The sequence below is a fragment of the Oncorhynchus clarkii genome, chromosome 16 (genome assembly GCF_045791955.1).
Source record: "Oncorhynchus clarkii lewisi isolate Uvic-CL-2024 chromosome 16, UVic_Ocla_1.0, whole genome shotgun sequence".
NCBI classification, from domain to species: domain Eukaryota; kingdom Metazoa; phylum Chordata; class Actinopteri; order Salmoniformes; family Salmonidae; genus Oncorhynchus; species Oncorhynchus clarkii.
This window is the reverse complement of record NC_092162.1, coordinates 33,638,649-33,662,531: the sequence shown is the minus strand read 5'-3', so window position 1 is coordinate 33,662,531 and position 23,883 is coordinate 33,638,649. Positions and strand designations below refer to the sequence as shown.

The window sequence follows — 23,883 nt, the reverse complement described above, 5'->3', positions numbered from 1 at the left end:
CCGGATGTCTTAATTCTACTTTTGTGCAACAGGCCCCAGGGCGTGACAATAATGCACAATTTCTTCCAGAAAACTGTTGACATTAAAACATATTTTGGTATCCACATATATATGTCTTCGGTGTGCAGTTGAACAAAAAAAAAAAAATCAGAATAATTTACTAAATCTTAGCTAATTCCAAAAATAAATCCTAAAAAGTCCAAGATAATATTTATTGCCACCTTCTAGAAGTAGTTAGAAATAATTAGATTTCACGCAGGTGATTCTCATTTACTTTGGAATTGAAATCCCCTGTGGTGAGATGAAGGTGCCTGCAGTATAAACATCACATATTCAACCAGTTTGAATAGAGAAGAGGACTCAATCTGTGTTGTGGCACTGTATGTACCTCAATGAGCATGGAGAAAAGAAAGAAAACCAGAGAATTATCTGAGGATGTCAGACACAAGATTATAGCCAAGCCTGGACAATCTCAAGGCTACATGTCCATCTCCAGAGACCTTGATGTTGCTGTTTCCACCGTACGTAATGTTATCAAGAAGTTTAAGGCCCATGCCACTGTAGCCAACCTCACTGGACATGGCCGCAAGAGAGAACTTGATGGTAGATTGCAGCGAAGGATTGTTCCAATGGTGGAGAAAGCACCTCGATCAACTGCCACACAGATTCAAGCTGATCTTCAGACACAGCTTCAACTCGCACCATCTGTCACCAACTCAATTAAAGGGGGTTATATGGTAGGAGACCCAGGAGGACCCCACTGACGAGAGAAAGACATAAGAAAGCCAGACTGCAATTTGCCAAAACACACCTGAACATGTCAAAACCCTTCTGGGAGAATGTCCTGTGTACAGATGAGACCAAATTAGTTATTTTTGGTAAAGCACTCCATTTCTATGTTTACAGAGAACAAAATTAAGCTTTCAAAGAACACCTACCCTACAGTCAAACATGGAGGTTTAGTGATGTTTTGAGGTTGGTTTGCTGCCTCTTGCACTGGGTTCCTTGAACGTGTGCATGGCATCATGAAATCAGGTAAATACCAAGGTATTTTGGAGCGCAATGTCAGACCCAGTGTCAGAAAGCTGGGTCTCCGTTGAAGGTCATGGGTCTTTCAGCAGGACAATGACCCCAAACACACTTCAAAAAGAGCCCAGGAATGGTTCAAGACAAAATGCTGGACTGTTCTGAAGTGGCCAGAATGAGTCCAGATCTAAATCCCATTGAAGCTCTTGATTGCAGTTATTCTGACCAAAGGCTGTGCTACCAAATATTAAGTCTACAATATTCTAAAATTAACTAGTAGTGTATGTAGTATGTAGTATACAGTATGTTGGTATGGGTATTCAAACACTGCTCAGGTCTCAGATTGGCGTTAGATTAAAAGCGTTTTCAAGTGGAACGTTAACGATGGTTTTGGGGAAACAGCGATATTTAACGATGCTCCTACGGTTCCAACGATAAATTTACCCTTAATTAAGACGCGTTTGGGAACCGGGCCCAGATCACAATAGCCTTCTTCTTTGCTAATAAATTGTCAAATAAAATATTGGTTTTAACTCATGTAAAATCAACTTGTTAACTGGATTCTGTAGTCGCCTAAATGGTTTCATTCTCAGACATGAATTAACACTGTCAATCCATAAGATGGCGCACAAGTGTAACAGTTAGGCTACAGCCACAAACCATATTTCCAGACAGTTTTTATGCGAGTCAAGTCATACTTTATACTAAAAAAATCACGACAGCCAACATATAATTTGTTCGTTCAACATGGCGCGATCTTTTTGTGTCTGCAAAATGAATTCTGCTAGAAATGACGGCGGAAATTCCTTTATGCGCAAATATTGATATAATAAACATCATATAAATACAAATTTAAAAAACAATGAAAGAAAATGACTAAAAAGTGTAAGAAAAACAGCATCAGGTCTCACATTTGTGGTCCTCCCACTACTACTCGGGAAACCATGTAGTTTATTAAACTACAGATTAAATCATTTCTGATGAATGTAACAGGGTGATGAAAGTGCTCGCTGATCATGATGCTACTTTCGAATAGACTAAATATGGAGGGTCTGATTCTGGTGACATAACGATCGATGTTTGACAAATCAAAATATTCTCGCATTGCATCTGCAAACTGTTGGCAGAGTAGACACATTTGGTATTTAACGCAACAGTGTGTGGCAAAACTATCCGTAAGAATTAAATGCGATGGAAACACATTGAACTTTAGATTTTATTCGGTACAATACATTTTGTGTGCACTGTCATCACCCACTGATTTTTATCTGCAACAAGTGAGTTTGGTCAAAACACCACTGGTGGGGAAATGCGCATATTTTCTTTCATGCAGATTTTAGAATCTTCACATGCAAATCTGTCGCCAATTAGATGGAAAACTAGTTACTGAATGACTTCATTCGAGTTCTCTGTTCAACACATGCAACCCTGGAGTTGATGAAATAGGCTAATCATAACAGGTGCAAATCGGTCTAAATTTGGTTGTAGCGTTCTGATTGTGGCTTGCGAACAGCTCAATCTGGAAGCCACATTGTTTTTACATTTACATCTCATTTTGGCTAATTAAGAACAATGTCAGATGTCACACATTTCAACTCGAGTGCGTTGAATAAATGTGTACATTTCCTGAATTTGAAGCAGTCATTTCATAAAGCCTATATATGGCCCAAATAACTGGAATATTTCACTCCTAAATCATCAACAGGTGTTTTGGACCAGGCCAGTCAGCCCTGACAGTGCGCTTTCTCCGCCCAGTACCGTTGGTAACCATAGCGAACACAATAATCGGAAACGCTCGAGTCCAGAATGACGAATCTTAAATGTTGCGTGAGAATTCCATGCATGCCAGTCAGTAGGATAGTTCATGCATGACACACCGCCGTAACCTGGTAGTTTCTATCGATTGGTAAATCCCAAATGTGCCATGGAAACTTTTATCTTCAAGTGAGGCCTGTTGATACAGGTTTGTTTAGTTGCCTGGTAGTTTATCGCGTGGATTACAATGCATTCAAGTTACGGATCCATGATGGACCTGGGCTCGGATTACGTGAAAATTAAAGCGCACTACAGCGGGTGAGTGTTTGTCAAATCGGTTCTGTCCTCGAGGTTCGACCTGTCACTCGATTGTATTCGTAACATAGGGTCGAAAGAAAGGCAACGCTGCTCTCGGATCAACTTTCTCCTTTCAAATCATACCTTGAAATTATTCCACAATACTGACTACGGATCAGCTCCTGGAAAGATATCGCCTATAGCTGCAGATATTGAGGCGGCTGATTCAAACGTTTACCCTGTAATAATGCGCTAAATCATAATTAAATGTATTGAAACACATTAGGCAGTAGCCTACAAGTAGCAAAACATAATTTGATTGAACATGAAATTAATTTATATAATTTAAATAGGCCTATAGTCTGCTGTACTTAAATTTGAATGCGTTCAACTCGGTTTAAAAGTGTATACGTCGATTGTATCAATTGCAACTTTATTTGTAGTCAACTTTGTTCTGAAGTGATCCGTGGTTACAGAGGCAGATAAACCGTGTGAGTCTGTTTAGCGTTGATCTTCTGGTTAGAAAGTGACGCGGGAGGGCAAAAAATGTTGCGATTCTACGAGTAGTCTGAGGCAGGCGTTAGATTACAAATGCAACATTAAAACAATAACAATATTTGAATTTAGTTCAACTACCACGAGCTATTGCAAAATGTAATTCAATTACAAGTTGAACTAGTTAATTACTCCAACACTATAAACTAAAGTGTTCTGCTAGCCATGGGGTAGCTCTACTGAAACTGCTGTGAATGGGGAATTCAAACTTTAAACATTCCACAGGTGTTTCACAGTCTTCAATACGAAATCAACAGACCTGGGTCCGGTTTCCCAAAGGTATTTTAAGGCTAAATTCATCATTATAACTCGTTAAATCTCTGAGGTGGCCTCCCGAGTGGCGCAACGTTCTAAGGCACTGTGTCTCAGTGCTAGAGGCGTCACTACAGACCCTGGTTCGATTTCAGGCTGTATCACAACCGGCCGTGATTGGGCGGTGTACAATTGGCCCAGCGTTGCCTGGGTTAGGGTTTGGCTGGGGTAGGCCGTCATTGTAAATAATAATTAGTTCTTAACTCACTTGCCTAGTTGAAATAATTCCCCAAACCATCCCCATTTAAAACCTGGTTTCCAAAATTCTAATAGTTTGCTAATTTCAGTTCGTGAAAAGGCAAGCAGTCATTTTGTAGATAATTATTGTACCATCTAAACTGCTGTAAATATATTTTCATAAACCCAAATATAGTATTTTCAGCTGTTTTGAAGCTGGTTTACAAAAGTAAAAGACAACGGGATGCATAGAAATGGAACACCTCTGGCGCTTTTCTTAGACTTGCTTTCGATGAGAATGAAAGATCTATAACTCACATTTCTATGTCAATTTGGTTGGGTCGCTCAAAGAGTTGCTTATTGTAGCTAGCTTCCTTTATTTTTTGACAACAGACCTGCCTCAAGTGAGACACTTGAAACAGTTGTTTTAATAGGCTAAATTAGCCAATTTGCAATTTGTAGCCTAGTCTGACATTTCTGATTTACGTATAATTTATCACAAAGTAGTTTGGATGTAGTGAACTACAAACTTTAGTTAAGTAGAATATTTTTATTAAGGGTAACTTTAGTGTAGCTCAACTTCTTCCAGTGTGAAGTAATTGTTTAGCTTGGTAAACTATATTTTCAGAGTAGCCTCCCAAACGCTGATAGCCTAAGCTACATGTTCAAAACTGCTATACACGGACTGTCACAGATGGAAAAACAATGTTGTGAATGAAGTAAGTCTAAATTGTCATAATAGCCTTGGGGCATTAAGCTCAAAGGCAATTTTGGGATGGGCGCAGGTGGGATGGTCACACTTAAAACGAATTACAACTTATAAAGGGTGGCATAAAAGGTCCTTATATCCGATGCTTTGTCAAAAGTAGCATAACCTTGTTACACTTTATATAGCATTTATGACATTTGCAATAATTTCTGGAGCATCTATTTAGGTTTAAACTGGGTTTATAATGGCTTCATAAAGCCTTAGCACTTGATCCCATCAAAAATCTTTATCATAAATGTCAATGGGAAAGGAGATATGGGACAGTGACAAGTATGTGTGTGCAAATGCATCAGGTAAGGAGTTGGCCATAAACAACCCTCTTTGACCTCTTGACATAATGGTCATATCAGAATGTCATGGCTCTAACATGTTTGCCAGCACCTTTCCTATTCACCTCAGGCCTAATCATCACTCGACACATTCAGAAAGTTACAATGTGTATTCAGCTACATTGCATAATTCACGTTCAAATGTTGATTCCTTGAATCACTGAAGAATCATTGGCACTTTCCAGGTTTGCTAAAGTGTAGTGATATCAGTGCTAACGGGATTATTGTAGGTGGCTGAAGCTATTATTTACAGACATGTAGGCCTGTGTGTCAAGTGTTGTTGAGAAGGGCAGCCAAACAAATCTGGGCCTGGCTGTTTGGATAACAGTCAAAGGGAGATAAAGAAAGTGCATAGTAGTTTGCTTGATGCAAAATGAGGTATAACTACAGACATAAGGTTATTTTGCAGGTAGATGAAAGGCTTGGTGGGTTACGAGATTGAGGGACACAGTGGTAATGACGGTGAATGAGGATGCCACTGGAGCAACTTGTCAATATTTCATGTCAAAATATGATTCAATATCATATGGCCAAACATCAGTGTTCTGTATTCACAAAGTGTCTCAGAATAGGAGTGCTGATCTAGTATCAGTTTTGCCTTTAAAATCATAATGGATAAGAGCTGATTCATTGATCCTAGACCAGCACACTTATTAGATGCTATGTGACTACAGGCCCATATTCTCACATTTCTTTTGCATTCTGGAGATCTTCAGAAGTTTTTGGTTGTTGAAACAAATTCATTATGCCCTTTTATTGTCTCCGGGTCAAATACGCAACTTATAATGCTAGTCATATTTTTTTTGACAGCTCCGATACAAATGTACAGTGTAGAGGTTATTTCTGATTTGCCTTCGGGTTGTTCCATTTGATTTCACCTTGCATACATATTTGCACATGGTAGAGGTGGTCAGAAAGTGACATTTTGGAGCTGAATGCCAAAATATTCAGAGATAGGTGCTCAAAGTTGACCCATTTTGCATACCCCATCCTACGGCAGGTAGCCTAGTGGTTAGAGCGTTGGACTTGTAACCGAAAGGCTGCAAGATCAAATCCCCGAGCTGACAAGGTAAAAATCTGTTGTTCTGCCCCTGAACAAGGCAGTTAACCCACTGTTCCTAGGCTGTCATAGAAAATAAGTTTGTTCAACTGACTTGCCTAGTTAAATAAAGGTAAAAAAATAAATAAAAATTAAATACCATGTCTTTATCACTGGAAAATATAAACTGGGGTTGTCTAACTATTTTATAATTAACTAAACTTTTTATAAAACGTATTTGCCTGGCAGCTGCTACCATACTCCATTCAAAGGCACTTAAATATTTTGTCTTGCCCATTCACCCTCTGAATGACACATACACAATCTGTGTCTCAAGTATCTCAAGGCTTAAAAATCATTTTTTAACCTGTCTCCTCCCCTTCATCTACACTGATTTGAAGTGGATTTAACTGGTGAAATCAATAAGCTTTCACCTGGTCAGTCAGTCTGTCAGAGCAGGTGTCCTTAATGTTTTGTACACTCGGTGTACATTGCCATGGAAATGATTGCAGCACAATACCAGGCAGCCATTACGAGTGTACCCATGAGTTTACCAGTCAAATTGCCAGGGTTAGAGATTCCAAGCCTGTTCTAGTCCTATCTCTGTGTGATACTGCATTTTTTAAATTTAACTAGGCGTTGTGGGGTGTGTTGCAAGGAGCAACAAAGTTTTATCACGTTGTTAAGAGTCCATGCTACGGCAGAAACGGATCCAACTGCACGAATGTCCAGCCGTCCTGTCTTCAGTCAGTTGTTCTTTAGACTAATAAAATCATATATTTATACTTTAACGGCTATGACGGTTATTATATTTATGATGGACTTCATCCATAACCGTCAGTTAATTATATGGTAATTGTCAGCCCTACCTGTAAGTTTTTTTTAATTATATCAAATCCAACTGTATCATTTCCAGTGATGACATGGATTTTTTTTCATTTCATCTTTATTTAACCAGGTAGGCTAGTTGAAAACAAGTTCTCATTTACAACTGCGACCTGGCCAAGATAAAGCAAAGCAGTGCGACACACAACACAGAGTTACACATGGAATTAACAAACAGTCAATAATACAGTAGAAAAGTCTATATACAGTGTGCATATGAGGTAAGATAGGCCATAGTGGCAAAATAATTACAATATAGCAATTAAACACTGGAGTGATAGATGTGCAGAAGATGAGTGTGCAAGTAGAGATACTGGGGTGCAAAGGAGCAGAATAAATAACAGTATGGGGATGAGGTAGTTGGATGGGCTATTTACAGATGGGCTATGTACAGGTTCAGCGATCTGTGAGCTGCTCTGACAGCTGGTGAGGGAGATATGAGTCTCCAGCTTCAGTGATTTTTGTAGTTCGTTCCAGTCATTGGCATCAGAGAACTAGAAGGAAAGGCAGCCAAAGGAGAAATTAGCTTTGGGGGTGACCAGTGAAATATACCTGCTGGAGCGAGCGCTACAGGTGGGTGATGCTATGGTGACCAGTGAGCTGAGATAAGGTGGGGCTTTACCTAGCAAAGACTTATAGATGACCTGGAGCCAGTGGGTTTGGCGACGAATATGAAGCGAGGGCCAGCCAATTAGAGCATACAGGTCGCAGTGGTGGGTAGTATATTGGGCTTTCATGACAAAACGGTGACAAAACACTGATAGACTGCATCCAATTTGCTGAGTAGTGTTGGAGGTAATTTTGTAAAGTCGAGGATCGGTAGGATAGGATAGGATAGTCAGTTTTACAAGGGTTTGTTTGGCAGCATGAGTGAAGGATGCTTTGTTGCGAAATAGGAAGCCGATTCTAGATTTAATTTTTTGGATTGGAGATGCTTAATGCGAGACTGGAAGGAGAGTTTACAGTCTAACCAGACACCTAGGTATTTGTAGTTGTCCACATATTCTAAGTCAGAACCGTCCAGAGTATGTATGGTATGGCGGGGTATGCAAAATGGATCAACTTTGAGCACCTATATCTCCTGAATGTTTTGGCATTCAGGTCCAAAAAGGCACTTTCTGACCACTTTATACTATGGGCAAATATGTATGGAAAGTTTTGTTCAAATCAAAAGAGTTGTGGTCAAAAAGTGATCGAAATCAAATGGAACAATCCCTTCCCAATTTAAATTGATGTGACTTGAGTGTTATTGATGGGCTGCTACCTTGTGATAAGGACGTTCCCTCAATGTCTTGCCAACCATAAATTACAGAATCCTGATCAGTCACTACAGCGGATGGGAGTCAAGCCAAGCTCAGGATATACTCTGACCTTTGATAAGCCGTTTTTGAATATACAAAATGTCAGCCTCCTTGATTTGTGGAGGCTCTGGAGGTCCCTCCCTGCTCTAAACAAATCATTGTTTCAAGAAGAGAGGCAGGGAAGATGGCAGTGTCCCTGTATGGTCTAGGCAAGCAGGCTGGCTTTATATAGTAACATAACATTACCCAATTAGTTTATTAACCAGACCTGCGGTGTGTTGAAAAGGTTGAAACAGTGCACAGACTGAATATTGACGAGAATAACTTATTTCTCGGACTGAATGCTATGTTGTTTTGCATAGCCCTTCCTTTCTTTTGCTCATTGTATTTCATGTTTACTTTTTGTATCACATCAACTTTACAAACCCAAATGAACTTGAATAAGGAAGTGTGCATGCATGCACAGGTAGGAAGTACTGTTCAAATTTGGAAGATTACAGCTCGACAGTTCCTAGTTATGCAATGGCTATGATGCAGTCTGTGCTAATGTGGGGGAGTTGACTGAGGTAGTATTGAATACCCAGAATTGAGTCAACCCTCTTTCTGAGCTCTCCGGATGCATTGGTAATTCCCAATTCTTAATGTATTTAAAAGGGGTGGGGGAGGTAATATTGTATGGCCCCGGTGGGCTGAGTGTCGGCTCGCAGACAGCCTAATCCTTTCAGTTGCCTAGCAACCTGTTATGAGTAGCCATATTAGTTCTCCTTAAAGGGATAGTTCACACTGAAGTCAAAATGAGTAGGGAAGATGGGGACCATGTGATCTATTTACATCGCCACTATCTTTCATTCCAGTTTGGAGATTGTAAAGGTCTCCTAATGCATATGGGAACTACAACCACAGATGGTGTGGTATATGGGTTCAGCTTAACTTAGACCACATTTAAGGTATGGAAAAAGTCTGGCAAACTTTAATTTCCGGTGAAATACGTCTTTAACTCAGTGGACTCTGGTGTGTAGTGGAGCTCCTGAGCTGTCTGAGATGGGGTCTAAGTGACACAGAGACATACTGTGAGCCTCTACATACGCTTAGAGATTCGCAGGGATTTGATTTGTCAGTGTGAATAATTTTACACCCTGCTCATTGCCAGGTTTTTGGGAATCTCTTCGTGCATAGGTTCATGCTCTGACTTTTTTAAGCGTTTGATTCTCATCTAATTATCCTGCACACTATACATGTTCAATTAAATCTAAGTGCCCATATGAAGTTGCTTTGAAGAACGGTCTCCAGGGAAGGGTTTACATGGGGCAAAGGACATTCCATTAAAGCCATTATTTTGATGAATCAAACCGTTAATGGTTAAATATCATGAAGTACCCACAACTGTATCCGTCCAGTTCTTACATGGTATTAGGATCTGAATAGCTTTGTTTACTCTGATAAATTGCTAGTTTATTAATTACATGCCTGAGACATGATATGGATGGGATGGATCTAATGTAATTTCTCCAATGAGGATACACCTTTCAATAATTAGTCTCGAGCTGCTGGTTAATTGTTTGAAGCAGAACATTAGGTAGGAATATGAGGGTGTAATGCCCTTGAGAAACTCAGCTAAATTGATTAGTGTCAGGGAGAACAGTTCACAGAACTGCCTTTTGATGGAGAGATGAGGCAGAGTCATCTTGATAACTACTAGGCCTATGTTCTTATAAATGTATTTTATTTTTATTTCACCTTTATTTAACCAGGTAGGATAGTTGATAACAAGTTCTCATTTGCAACTGCGACCTGGCTAAGATAAAGCATAGCAGTGTGAACAGACAACAACACAGAGTTACACATGGAGTAAACAATAAACAAGTCAATAACGCAGTATAATTTTTTTATCTATATACATTGTGTGCAAAAGGCATGAGGAGGTAGGCAATAAATAGGCCATAGGATTGAATAATTACAATTTAGCAGATTAACACTGGAGTGATAAATGATCAGATGAACATGGGCTATATACCGATGGACTATGTACAGCTGCAGCGATCGGTTAGCTGCTCAGATAGCAGATGTATGAAGTTGGTGAGGGAGATAAAAGTCTCCAACTTCAGGGATTTTTGCAATTCGTTCCAGTCACAGGCAGCAGAGAACTGGAAGGAAAGGTGGCCAAATTAGGTTTTGGCTTTAGGGATGATCAGTGAGATACACCTGCTGGAACGTGTGCTACGGGTGGGTGTTGCCATCGTGACCAGTGAACTGAGATAAGGCGGAGCTTTACCTAGCATAGACTTGTAGATGACCTGGAGCCAGTGGGTCTGGCGACGAACATGAAGCGAGGGCCAGCTGACTAGAGCATACAGGTCGCAGTGGTGGGTGGTATAAGGTGCTTTAGTAACAAAACGGATGGCACTGTGATAAACTGCATCCAGTTTGCTGAGTAGAGTATTGGAAGCTATTTGGTAGATGACATCGTCGAGGATCGGTAGGATAGTCAGTTTTACTAGGGTAAGTTTTGCGGCGTGAGTGAAGGAGGCTTTGTTGCAAAATAGAAAGCCGACTCTAGATTTGATTTTGGATTGGAGATGTTTGATATGAGTCTGGAAGGAGCGTTTGCAGTCTTGCCAGACAGTTAGGTACTTATAGATGTCCACATAGTCTAGGTCGGAACCATCCAGGGTGGTGATGCTAGTCGGGCGTGCGTGTGCAGGCAGCGAATGGTTGAAAAGCATGCATTTGGTTTAACTAGCGTTTTAAGAGCAGTTGGAGGCCACGGAAGGAGTGTTGTATGGCATTGAAGCTCGTTTGGAGGTTAGATAGCACAGTGTCCAAGGAAGGGCCAGAAGTATCCAGAATGGTGTCGTCTGCGTAGAGATGGATCAGGGAATCGCCCGCAGCAAGAGCAACATCATTGATATATACAGATAAAAGAGTCGGCCCGAGAATTTAACCCGTGGCACCCCCATAGAGACTGCCAGAGGACCGGACAACATGCCCTCCGATTTGACACACTGAACTCTGTCTGCAAAGTAGTTGGTGAACCAGGCATGGCGGTCATTCGAAAAACTGAGGCTACTGAGACTGCCGATAAGAATATGGTGATTGACAGAGTCGAAAGCCTTGGCCAGGTCGAGGAAGAAGGCTGCACAGTACTCTCTTTTATCGATGGCGGTTATGATATCGTTTAGTACCTTGAGCGTGGCTGAGGTGCACCCGTGACCTGCTCGGAAACCGGATTGCAAGGCGGAGAAGGTACGGTGGGATTCGAGATGGTCAGTGATCTGTTAGTTGACTTGGCTTTCGAAGACCTTATAGATAGGCAGGGCAGGATGGATATAGGTCTGTAACAGTTTGGGTCCAAGGTATCTCCCCCTTTGAAGACCGCGGCATCTTTCCAATCCTTGGGGATCTCAGATGATACGAAGGAGAGGTTGAACAGGCTGGTAATAGGGGTTGCGACAATGGCGGCGGACAGTTTCAGAAATAGAGGGTCCAGTTGTCAAGCACAGCTGATTTGTATGGGTCAAAATAGACAACCCCTGTGTAGAACGCCCTTGAGTGAATGCTTGGTAAATTGTGCAGAAGTGTGTTAGAGACCTGCTTCTCACCTGCACATGTTAATGCTATTCGCGACATTGCCACAAACATACTTATACAATTGTTGTGGCCACAAATCTGAAGCTCCTAAATGATAAACTGGAACTAACAGTAGCTAAAGGGATGTTGCCCTTGTGTTCAAACAAAATTGACATTTCAACAAGGCAGATTGAAACAGTGGACTCAGCCAGAGTTTGTTGGGAGCTTCAGTTGAAGTCGGAAGTTTACATACACCTTAGCCAAATACATTTAAACTCAGTTTTTCACAATTCCTGACATTTAATCCTAGTAAAACATTCCCTGTCTTAAGTCAGTTAGGATCACCACTTTATTTTAAGAATGTGAAATGTCAGAATAATAGTAGAGAGTGATTTATTTCAGATTGTATTTCTTTCATCACATTCCCAGTGGGCCAGAAGTTTACATACACTCAATTAGTATTTGGTAGCATTGCCTTTAAACTTCCCACAATAAGTTGGGTGAATTTTGGCCCATCCCTCCTGACAGAGCTGGTGTAACCGAGTCAGGTTTGTAGGCCTCCTTGCTCGCACACGCTTTTTCAGTTCCGGCCACAAATTTTCTATGGGATTGAAGTCAGGGTTTTGTGATGAACACTCCTATACCTTGACTTTGTTGCCCTTAAGCCATTTTGCCACAACTTTGGAAGTATGCTTGGGGTCATTGTATATTTAGAAGACCCATTTGTGACCAAGCTTTAACCTGATGTCTGATTTGTTGCTTCAATATATCCACATCATTTTCTTTTCTCATGATGCCATCTATTTTGTGAAGTGCACCAGTCCCTCCTGACGCAAAGCACCCCCACAACATGATCCTGCCACCCCCGTGCTTCACAGTTGGGATGGTGTTCTTCGGCTTGCAAGCCTCCCCCTTTTTCCTCCAAACATAATGATGGTCATTATGACCAAACAGTTCTATTTTTTGTGTCATCAGACCAGAGGACAAACCGTAGTCTAGCTTTCTCATGGCAGTTTTGGAGCAGTGGCTTCTTCCTTGCTGAGCGGCCTTTCAGGTTATGTCGATATAGGACTCGTTTTACTTTGGATATAGATACTTTTGTACCTGTTTCCTCCAGCATCTTCACAAGGTCCTTTGCTGTTGTTCTGGGATTGATTTGCACTTTTCGCACCAAATTACGTTCATCTCTAGGAGGCAGAACGCGTCTTCTTCCTGAGCGGTATGCCAGCTGTGTGGTCACATGGTGTTTATACTTGCGTACAATTGTTTGTACAGATGAACTTGGTACCTTCAGGCGTTTGGAAATTGCTCCCAAGGATGAACCAAACTTGTGTGGAGGTCTACAATTTTTTTCTGATTTTCCCATGATGTCAAGCAAAGAGGCACTGAGTTTGAAGGTAGCCTTGAAATACATCCACAGGTACACCTCCAATTGACTGAAATTATGTCAATTAGCCTATCAGAAGCTTCTAAAGCCATGACATAATTTCCTGGAATTTTCCAAACTGTTTAAAGGTACAGTCGACTTCGTGTATGTAAACTCCTCACCCACTGGAATTGTGATACAGTGAATTATAATTGAAATAATCTCTGTTAACATTTGTTGGAAAAATTACTTGTCATGCACAAAGTAGATGTTCTAACCGACTTGCCAAAACTATAGTTTGTTAACAAGATGTGTGGAGTGGTTGAAACACTTAGGTTGGAGTCATTCAAACTCGTTTATGTAAACTTCCGACTTCAACTGTATTTACGTTAGACTTTTGTGGTCCTAGTCTGATTTAATCAGGCTGTAATACACCATTCATTGGTATATACAGCCTGAAACTAATGACTGCAAATTCTTAATGTTCCTTACAAGCTACAATGTTTAATAAAATTACATTTGAACTTACTCTACTGGACTGGTTGTCTGTGGTGTTGGTCCTTCAGATGGTCGAAATATGAGACTGAATTAACCACAGGAAAGTATTGTTTACCCGACTTTTCAGAGCGCCGGTATTAAAGTTAAAATTTATATCACCAGGCTCATGCACAAAACCATGTAAACACTTGCTGACATCAGTTGGTATGCATGCATTGCGTGCATGTACTTCTTCCGTCTTGTACAAGTTGCTTCTGTCATAAGCAAACGTGTGTACGCGATGCATGCATACTAACTTTAGTCAACAGGTACTTAGGTGGATTTCACAGCAGCTCCATCAAGGTTGTACCTCATGGAGCTTGAAACCGGCAGCAGCAACCATTCATGAAGTAAGTGTCTAGATAGTTATTTTTCTATTATCAAAAGTAAAGGACATGCTAGTCATGGGTTTCACGCTTTGCACAATATTCTTTTGATTGTTCTCTTCAGGGCCAATGTCTGAATGAACGTTCTACTACTCAATGCAACTATTTTAAATATCATTTTGAAACATGACATTAATAAAGGAGGCGAATAATTAGCAGGAAAACGTTTTGTCATTGTGATGTCGCCAGAAAATTTATTTGTAGGAAAAATTTAGCTAGCTAGCTAAGATTGAGGGGACAGGAGGACCAGATTTTAGCTAGCTAGTTAACATGAACTATTTTAGACGTACTTTAGATAGATGGCAATGTTGCCATTAGCCAGCAAAGAAAATTTTACAACATAATGACAGCTTTTTCCTACTAATTATTTGCCTACATTAACAATGTCATTCTATTCAGGCCACTATAGTGTCTCCTCATAATGTTAGCTACCTAACTTAGCTAGCTCAATAATGAACTAAAGGAGCATAAAGTTACTCCTTATAGTCCAAGGACCTTAACGTAAACTCACTCACTTTTGTACATCGCCTTGGTCCGTACAATTGACCTTATTTTAGCGCCCCAAAAACGTAATACTTCCAGATTAGCTGTAATGTCAATACCATTGTAAAGCACACTTTCTCCCCTTTCCAACAGAATCAATTACATGACCTAAACGCTGCCCGTTTCTGCATAAAGAAGAAGACAATGAGCCCCGTCGGGTCTTTTAAAAATGGCGGGTGGGGAAGCGAAACTAATGCGTGATAGTGAGAAGGAGATGTTGTGTGGGAAAATTGCTTTTTTTCACTCGATCTGTCCAACTTATCACCTTATCGCCTCTAAAATGTAAATAAAACACTATAAAGAGTTTAATGTGTCAGTACATACCTATTTGAAGGTTTGTGTCGAATTTTAATCTGGTTTTTAGGGCGGTGCTAAAGTGATCTTAGAAGTAAACAGCGGCTTTGAGAATGATGATCTTATGCAATGATGACCAAAAAAATGACTAGGTATCCCCCCCTTACCCCCGTCACTGTCCTTTTCTTGTTTTTAAAGGATGATAGAAGTGCTACACTTGGTGAAGAGAGATTGTAAGACAGAAATAGTTGCTTTATGTGTGCTGTACGTTACGACATGAAACATCAAGATGTAACAGAGGGTCAGTTTTTTTCAACCTTTCTAGAATACTATAGAGCTATTACCATGTCGATCAACGCTTGAGTAGAAACTAGTTCACACCCCCGATTTTGCTGTCAACAGCTACAGTCCCATTAGTTTTCTTTGTAGCCTCGTTTGAATGTTGCGGTTGCGCACATTTTACGGAATGGGGTGAGTTTACGTTACATGTCCTGTTTAGAGGCTGGCCTCTAAAACAACCAAATGCTCCATCTAAATGTGTAAATGTGAACCGATTCTCAATTACGGTATGGTTCTAGAAACAACGTCCTCTACTTTATGTCACATAAAAACAATGTCAAAAATATACACTTACTGTTTTAACAGTTGCAGCCGACAGTATTGTTTTTCTGACAACACGTTTGTAGTGTCCGTCTTCCATTTACACACAGGTGTTTGGAGACACAGATGGCTAATTATCGCAGGTACGCCTTCGTCTGATTTCTGTTAACAAGCACAGTAACATGGACATATGGCTGTGTGGGAACCCTAATAGCCCTATAAAGGTGTTTAGGAATTTAATTAACCTTGAGTTTTTATTTTATTATTTCTCGCTAAAATGAAAGATTCCATATGTTTTCATAACCTTACCGTAAGCGATGTGTTTTAACATTCAGAATGAGTGCTGGGGCTCTTTACAGAACTCCCCCTGCCAGAAGATACTGTCGTCAATAGGCGCTAAAGGTCTATGAATGGGCTGGCTAGCTAGCTAGCTAACCAAAGGTACTGATAGCTCACAAACAAAAGGGGGAGCCAAACTGCATGCTGTTCAAACTGCAGTCAGTCAGTTACCCAAAACGAACCAAGGTAGGCTACTTGATTTGTTTTCTTTGACTGTACCAAATAACATGCTGAAATTGACAAATTGAAGTGTACTTGCCATTAGGTATTTGAGCCAATACAAATTGGCTTGTGATTGGCTTAGCTAGTAGCTACTATCTAAACTCAGCAAAAAAATAAACATCCTCTCACTGTCAACTGCATTTTATTTTCATGAAACTTAACATGTGTAAATATATGTATGAACATAAGATTCAACAACTGAGACATAAACTGAACAAGTTCCACAAACGTAACTAACAATAATGGAATAATGTGTCAGCTGCATCAAGTACTGCAGTGCATCTCCTCCTCATGGACTGCACCAGATTTGCCAGTTCTTGCTGTGAGATGTTACCCCACTCTTCCACCAAGGCACCTGCAAGTTCCCGGACATTTCTGGGGGGAATGGCTCTAGCTCTAGCCCTCACCCTCCAATCCAACAGGTCCCTGACGTGCTTAATGGGATTGAGATCTGGGCTCTTGGCTGGCCACGGCAGAACACTGGCATTCCTATCTTGCAGGAAATCACACACAGAACGAGCAGTATGGCTGGTGGCATTGTCATGCTGGAGGGTCATGTCAGGATGAGCCTGCAGGAAGGGTACCACATGAGGGAGGAGGATGTCTTCGCTGTAATGCACAGCGTTGAGATTGAGCTTGTTGTCATTGAAGGCAGTCTGATGATACTGTGACACACCGCCCCAAACCATGATGGACCCTTCACCTCCAAATCGATCCCGCTCCAGAGTACAGGCCTTGGTGTAACGCTCATTCCTTTGACGATAAACGCGAATCTGACCATCACCCCTGGTGAGACAAAACCACAACTCGTCAGTGAAGAGCACTTTTTGCCAGTCCTGTCTGGTCCAGTGACGGTGGATTTGTGCCCAGAGGCGAGGTTGTTGCCGGTGATGTCTGGTGAGGACCTGCCTTTACAACAGGCCTACAAGCCCTCAGTCCAGCCTCTCTCAGCCTATTGCGGACAGTCTGAGCACTGATGGAGGGATTGTGCATTCCTGGTGTAACTCGGGCAGTTGTTGTTGCCATCCTGTACCTGTCCCGCAGGTGTGATGTTCGGCTGTACCGATCCTGTGTTGTTAGACGTGATCTGCCACTGCGAGGACGATCAGCTGTCCGTCCTGTCTCCCTGTAGCGCTGTCTTAGGCATCTCACAGTACGAACATTGCAATTTATTGCCCTGGTCACATCTGCAGTCCTCATACCTCATTGCAGCATTCCTAGGCACGTTCACACAGATGAGGGACCCTAGGCATCTTTCTTTTCTTTTGGTGTTTTTCAGAGTCAGTAGAAAGGCCTCTTTAGTGTCCTAAGTTTTCTTAACTGTGACCTTTAATTGCCTACCGTCTGTAAGCTGTTAGTGTCTTAACGAATGTTCCACAGGTGCATGTTCATTAAATGTTTATGGATTATTGAACAAGCATGGGAAACAGTGTTTAAACCCTTTACAATGAAGATTTGTGAAGTTATTTGGATTTTTACGAATTGTCTTTGAAAGACAGGTTCCTGGAAAAGGGCCGTTTCTTTTTTTGCTGAGTTTACATGGCTAGATCTCTCAATAGGTGTATGTTTATCTGTGATATGATTCCTAAAAAATAATATGCCTTCTGGCTGTTGAATGCAAGAATGAATGTATAACCTTTTATGATACATCATATGACTTATGAAAGCTTAGGCTAGCGGTCTAGCTGGTTTGACATTGCTATGGGCATACATTGATCATACTATTTAAGTTTCTAAGTTTTGGACTGTCGGATATGAAGGATTGTAAAATGTAACTTTGTCACCTTTTTTTGGTTGATAACTTGTAGCTACACAATTCCCGTCCATTCATGATCCCCTTTATTTCGTGCTAAAGGGTCATCGCTGAGGAGGCCTGCAGGATGAGGACCACGAGGTCATGGACTTCTTGGAGGAGGAGGCTTTTGATGAGGAGCTACTTTGTGAAATAGAGGATGACGAGTGAGACACAAACACACACGGGACAGACAGGTGAACATGGCAACGAAGCAGCTCCACTGGTTCCCTCCTAACCGTCCTAGGTTGATTCTGGTGGAGGTGGCTACTGTCCATACCAAGCTGGTGGTGCAGGTCATAGAAATGCTCTAGCCTGGTCCCAGATATTTTTATGCTGTCTTGCTAACTGTTAATGTATGATAGTTGTCATGCCATGTTGTTACATAGGCGTTGGCTATACACTGAGTACATCTTTCCTTGAAACAGACTGACCAGGTGAAAGCTATGATCCCTTATTGATGTCACTTGTTAAATCCACTTCAATCAGTGTAGATGAAGGGGAGACAGGTTAAAGAAGGATTCTTAAGCTTTGAGTCAACTGAGACATGGATTGTATATGTGCCATTCAGAGGGTGAATGGGCAAGACAAATAAATGAAGCACCTTTGAACGGGGTATGGTAGTAGGTGCCAGGCACACCGGTTTATGTGAAGAACTGCGACGCTGCTGGGTTTTCACTCTCAACAATTTCCTGTGTGTATCAAGAATGGTCCACCACCGAAAGGACATCAAGCCAACTTGACACAACTGTGGGAAGCATTGGAGTCAACATGAGCCAGCATCCCTGTGGAACGCTTTCGACACCTTGTAGAGTCCATGCCTCTACAAATTGAGGCTGTTCTGAGTGTTTCTAATGTTTGTTATACTCAGTATATACGTACCTACTACCATACTCCATAAAAACAATTTGTCTTGCCAATTCACCCACTGAATGGCACACATACAGTGCCTTGCGAAAGTATTCGGCCCCCTTGAACTTTGCGACCTTTTGCCACATTTCAGGCTTCAAACATAAAGATATAAAACTGTATTTTTTTGTGAAGAATCAACAACAAGTGGGACACAATCATGAAGTGGAACCACATTTATTGGATATTTCAAACTTTTTTAACAAATCAAAAACTGAAAAATTGGGCGTGCAAAATTATTCAGCCCCCTTAAGTTAATACTTTGTAGCGCCACCTTTTGCTGCGATTACAGCTATAAGTCGCTTGGGGTATGTCTTTATCAGTTTTGCACATCGAGAGACTGAAATTTTTTCCCATTCCTCCTTGCAAAACAGCTCGAGCTCAGTGAGGTTGGATGGAGAGCATTTGGGAACAGCAGTTTTCAGTTCTTTCCACAGATTCTCGATTGGATTCAGGTCTGGACTTTGACTTGGCCATTCTAACACCTGGATATGTTTATTTTTGAACCATTCCATTGTAGATTTTGCTTTATGTTTTGGATCATTGTCTTGTTGGAAGACAAATCTCCGTCCCAGTCTCAGGTCTTTTGCAGACTCCATCAGGTTTTCTTCCAGAATGGTACTGTATTTGGCTCCATCCATCTTCCCATCAATTTTAACCATCTTCCCTGTCCCTGCTGAAGAAAAGCAGGCCCAAACCATGATGCTGCCACCACCATGTTTGACAGTGGGGATGGTGTGTTCAGCTGTGTTGCTTTTACGCCAAACATAACGTTTTGCATTGTTGCCAAAAAGTTCGATTTTGGTTTCATCTGACCAGAGCACCTTCTTCCACATGTTTGGTGTGTCTCCCAGGTGGCTTGTGGCAAACTTTAAACAACACTTTTTATGGATATCTTTAAGAAATGGCTTTCTTCTTGCCACTCTTCCATAAAGGCCAGATTTGTGCAATATACGACTGATTGTTGTCCTATGGACAGAGTCTCCCACCTCAGCTGTAGATCTCTGCAGTTCATCCAGAGTGATCATGGGCCTCTTGGCTGCATCTCTGATCAGTCTTCTCCTTGTATGAACTGAAAGTTTAGAGGGACGGCCAGGTCTTGGTAGATTTGCAGTGGTCTGATACTCCTTCCATTTCAATATTATCGCTTGCACAGTGCTCCTTGGGATGTTTAAAGCTTGGGAAATCTTTTTGTATCCAAATCCGGCTTTAAACTTCTTCACAACAGTATCTCGGACCTGCCTGGTGTGTTCCTTGTTCTTCATGATACTCTCTGCGCTTTTAACGGACCTCTGAGACTATCACAGTGCAGGTGCATTTATACGGAGACTTGATTACACACAGGTGGATTGTATTTTTCATCATTAGTCATTTAGGTCAACATTGGATCATTCAGAGATCCTCACTGAACTTCTGGAGAGAGTTTGCTGCACTGAAAGTAAAGGGGCTGAATAATTTTGCACGCCCAATTTTTCAGTTTTTGATTTGTTAAAAAAGTTTGAAATATCCAATAAATGTCGTTCCACTTCATGATTGTGTCCCACTTGTTGTTGATTCTTCACAAAAAAATACAGTTTTATATCTTTATGTTTGAAGCCTGAAATGTGGCAAAAGGTCGCAAAGTTCAAGGGGGCCGAATACTTTCGCAAGGCACTGTACAATCCATGTCTACAATCCAGGTGTGAATGTGAGGGCAGGCAGTTGTGTATGATTTTATGGTTATGAGTGAGGTAACTTGCGCTTTTGTTTTCATTTTTGAATGAGACAAGGTATTCCCCTAATGTTAATCTTTCAATAAATGTATTGTTTTATGAATATTTTATTACTTGTGTATTTATTTCCTCAACACATTTAAGACTCAGTGGTTTCTGTTTTTTTGTTTTGGTCCAGATATGTTTCATTTACCGTATGGATAAGAAACTGTCTGATCACAGAAAATTCCAGAGTTAAAAAAGTATCATCATTCCCTAAAACACGTGTTCCTTATTTTGTAAGGATCAGACTAGAAGTTCCCTTTACTGTGCGTTATACCTTCCAGAGCTTGAGTTGTAAAACAATAACTTGAAAAGCTACTTGCATGCCATGATTTAGACTTTCATTATAAACTTGTTTATGATCTGGGTGTTATGTAATAACTGATGAGAACTTTCACTGCAGTCTCGTTCCTTTATTTACTTTCAGCAACAAACATTCCAAATTATGTAATTCAAGAGTGTTAACTTATTTCAATTTTTAGAATGAGTAATCTCCAGTATCAGTTTATTTCGCAAAATGATAACTTTGACTTTGTGATGACGCCGAAGTCTCAGAGGCCTAACTGCGTCTCAGTGAAGTATTACTTGCCATGTTAGGCCTGTGAGATGCAGAGGCCTATAGTCTGCTCAGCAGATGATCATGGCATTCTGCAATGAATAGACAGGATATAGGCCAGGATGGTCCACCATGCAAGACGGCTGCTCTGGTCCTGCATCTTCTGATGACCTATTGAAAACGATTCAACAATGATATAGCAAGTTAAGATGTGTGCTGTATGCCTTTTGTTTTGATGACAAAACAAAGTATCGTTCACACCTGTGGAAGTTTTTCACGTTTTTTATTTTAAGGGATAAGGGGGAGGGCATTAGACAAGTCTTATCAGCCAATCAGGGTTGTATGAAAATATTTCACATTTGTATCCCCATGCCCACACACATTTGGACTGAGCATTTCAGAAGCTCAAGGAAAGAAATTATAAAAAAAATATGATTTGGAGCATTCGGAAAGCATTCCGACCCCTTGACTTTTTATAGCTTATTCTGAAATGGATGAAATAGTTTCCCCCCCCGGCATCTACACACAATACTTTTATTTAACTAGGCAAGTCAGTTAAGAACAAATTCTTATTTACAATGACTGCCTACCAAAACGCCTCCTGCGGGGACGGGGGCCTGGGATTAAAAAAACAACAAATACAATAGGACAAAACACACCATCACAACACTAAATAAAGATAGACGTAAGACACAACAAGGCAGCAACACATGACAACATGGTAGCAGCACAAAAACATGGTACAAACATTGGGCAAAGTCAACAACACAAAGGTCAAGAAGGTAGAGACAATACATCATACGAAGCAGCCACAATTGTCAGTAAGAGTGTCCATGATTGAGTCTGAATGAAGACATTGAAATAATACCCCATAATGACAAAGCAAAAACAACTTTTTATAAACTTTTGCAAATTTTATTTAAAAAAAACATACCTGGAAATATTCATTTACATAAGTATTCAGACCCTTTACTCCAGTACTTTTATTGTAGCACCTTTGGCAGCGATTACAGCCTCGAGTCTTCTTGTGTATGACGCTACAAGCTTGGCACACCTGTATTTTGGGGAGTTTCTCCCGTTCTTCTCTGCAGATCCTCTCAAGCTCTGTCAGGTTGGATGGGGAGCATCACTGCACAGCTTTTTTCAGGTCCTCCAGGGATGTTCGATCAGGTTCAAGTCCGGGCTCTGGCTGGGCCACTCAAGAACATTCAGAGACTTGTCCTGAAGCCACTCCTGCATTGTCTTGGCTGTGTGCTTATGGTCATTGTCCTGTTAGGTGAACCTTCACCCCAGTCTGAGGTCCTGAGCAGGTTTTCATGAAGGATCTCTCTACTTTGTGCCGTTAATTTTTCCACGATCCTGACTCCCAGTCCCTGCCGCTGAAAAACATCCCCACAGCATGATTCTGCCACCACCATGCTTCACCATGCTTCGTAGGGATGGTGCCAGGTTTCTTCCAGACTTGGCATTCAAGCCAAAGAGTTCAATTTTGGTTTCATCAGACCATAGAATCTTGTTTCTCATGGTTTGAGTCTTTAGGTACCCTTTGGCAAACTCCAAGCGGGCTGTCATATGCCTTTTACTGAGGAGTGGCCTCCGTCTGGCCACTCTAGCATTGGTGGCCTGATTGGTGAAGTGCTGCAGAGATGGTTGTCCTTCTGGAAGGTTCTCCCATCTCCACAGAGCAACTCTAGAGCTCTGTCAGAGTGACCATCGGGTTCTTGGTCACCTCCCTGACCAAGGCCCTTCTCCCCTGATTGCTCAATTTGGACAGGTGGCCAGCTCTAGGAAGAGTCTGGGTGGTTCCAAACTTCTTCCATTTCAGAATGATGTAGGCCACTGTGTTCTTGGGGATCTTCAACGCTGCATAAATGTTTTGGTACCCTTCCCCAGATCTGTGCCTCGACACAATCCTGTCTCGGAGCTCTACGGACAATTCCTTCAACCTCATGCCTTGGTTTTGGTTTTTCCAAATGCACTGTGTATATACAGTGATTTATTAGACAAAGTAATGATTTATAAATATATATTTTTTAACTGCATGGGGGTTTTAATCACCGTGGGCGCAGTGTCGGCTGTTTCTGCTACAAAAAAATAGATCAAAGTGAAAATGCTGAAAAGGTCAAATGTGAAGTCCACCTACAAATAATTGAGTTGAGAATTTTTTGTTGTTGACGACATATTGACTTGATTGTATTTTACATTTTTGCATGCTTAAATAGTCTCTCGTGACAGATGTAAAACTATTTATTTAGTGTGTGCAATATTTAGTTCCAGGTTCTGAGATTAAAGCCAAGATAAGGTAGGACCCACCATCAATCCATATTGGGCTACAGTTGATTAGCATTTATATAAGCAGCATTTGAATTCTAAAGTTCCACACAATTGATTCAGTGCATGCTGACAATGGTACATATACATCTAACCATCTGCGTATGTATGCATGCATGTATTGTACTGCTTGTGCGTGCTTGCTTGCATGTGTGTCTGTGTGTCTCTTTAGCGAGCGTGTGTGTGTATATGTGTGTCCGTGTGTACAAGAGAGTGCGTTTGCTGGTGCAGTGTGTGAGGGT

At 41.1% G+C, this 23,883-nt stretch overlaps 1 protein-coding gene across 2 annotated transcripts in view; it reads left to right on the top strand.

The window, feature by feature from the left end:
• The first annotated feature begins 2,801 nt into the window (after window positions 1–2,801).
• LOC139368337 (protein kinase C zeta type-like) overlaps window positions 2,802–23,883 on the top strand; it is a 163,489-nt gene continuing 142,407 nt past the window's right edge. For both annotated transcript variants that reach the window (XM_071107098.1, XM_071107097.1), the window contains exon 1: window positions 2,802–3,099. In XM_071107098.1, the coding sequence (XP_070963199.1) occupies window positions 3,029–3,099 (71 nt within the window). In that variant the 5' untranslated portion in view covers window positions 2,802–3,028. The remainder of the gene's footprint in view (window positions 3,100–23,883) is intronic.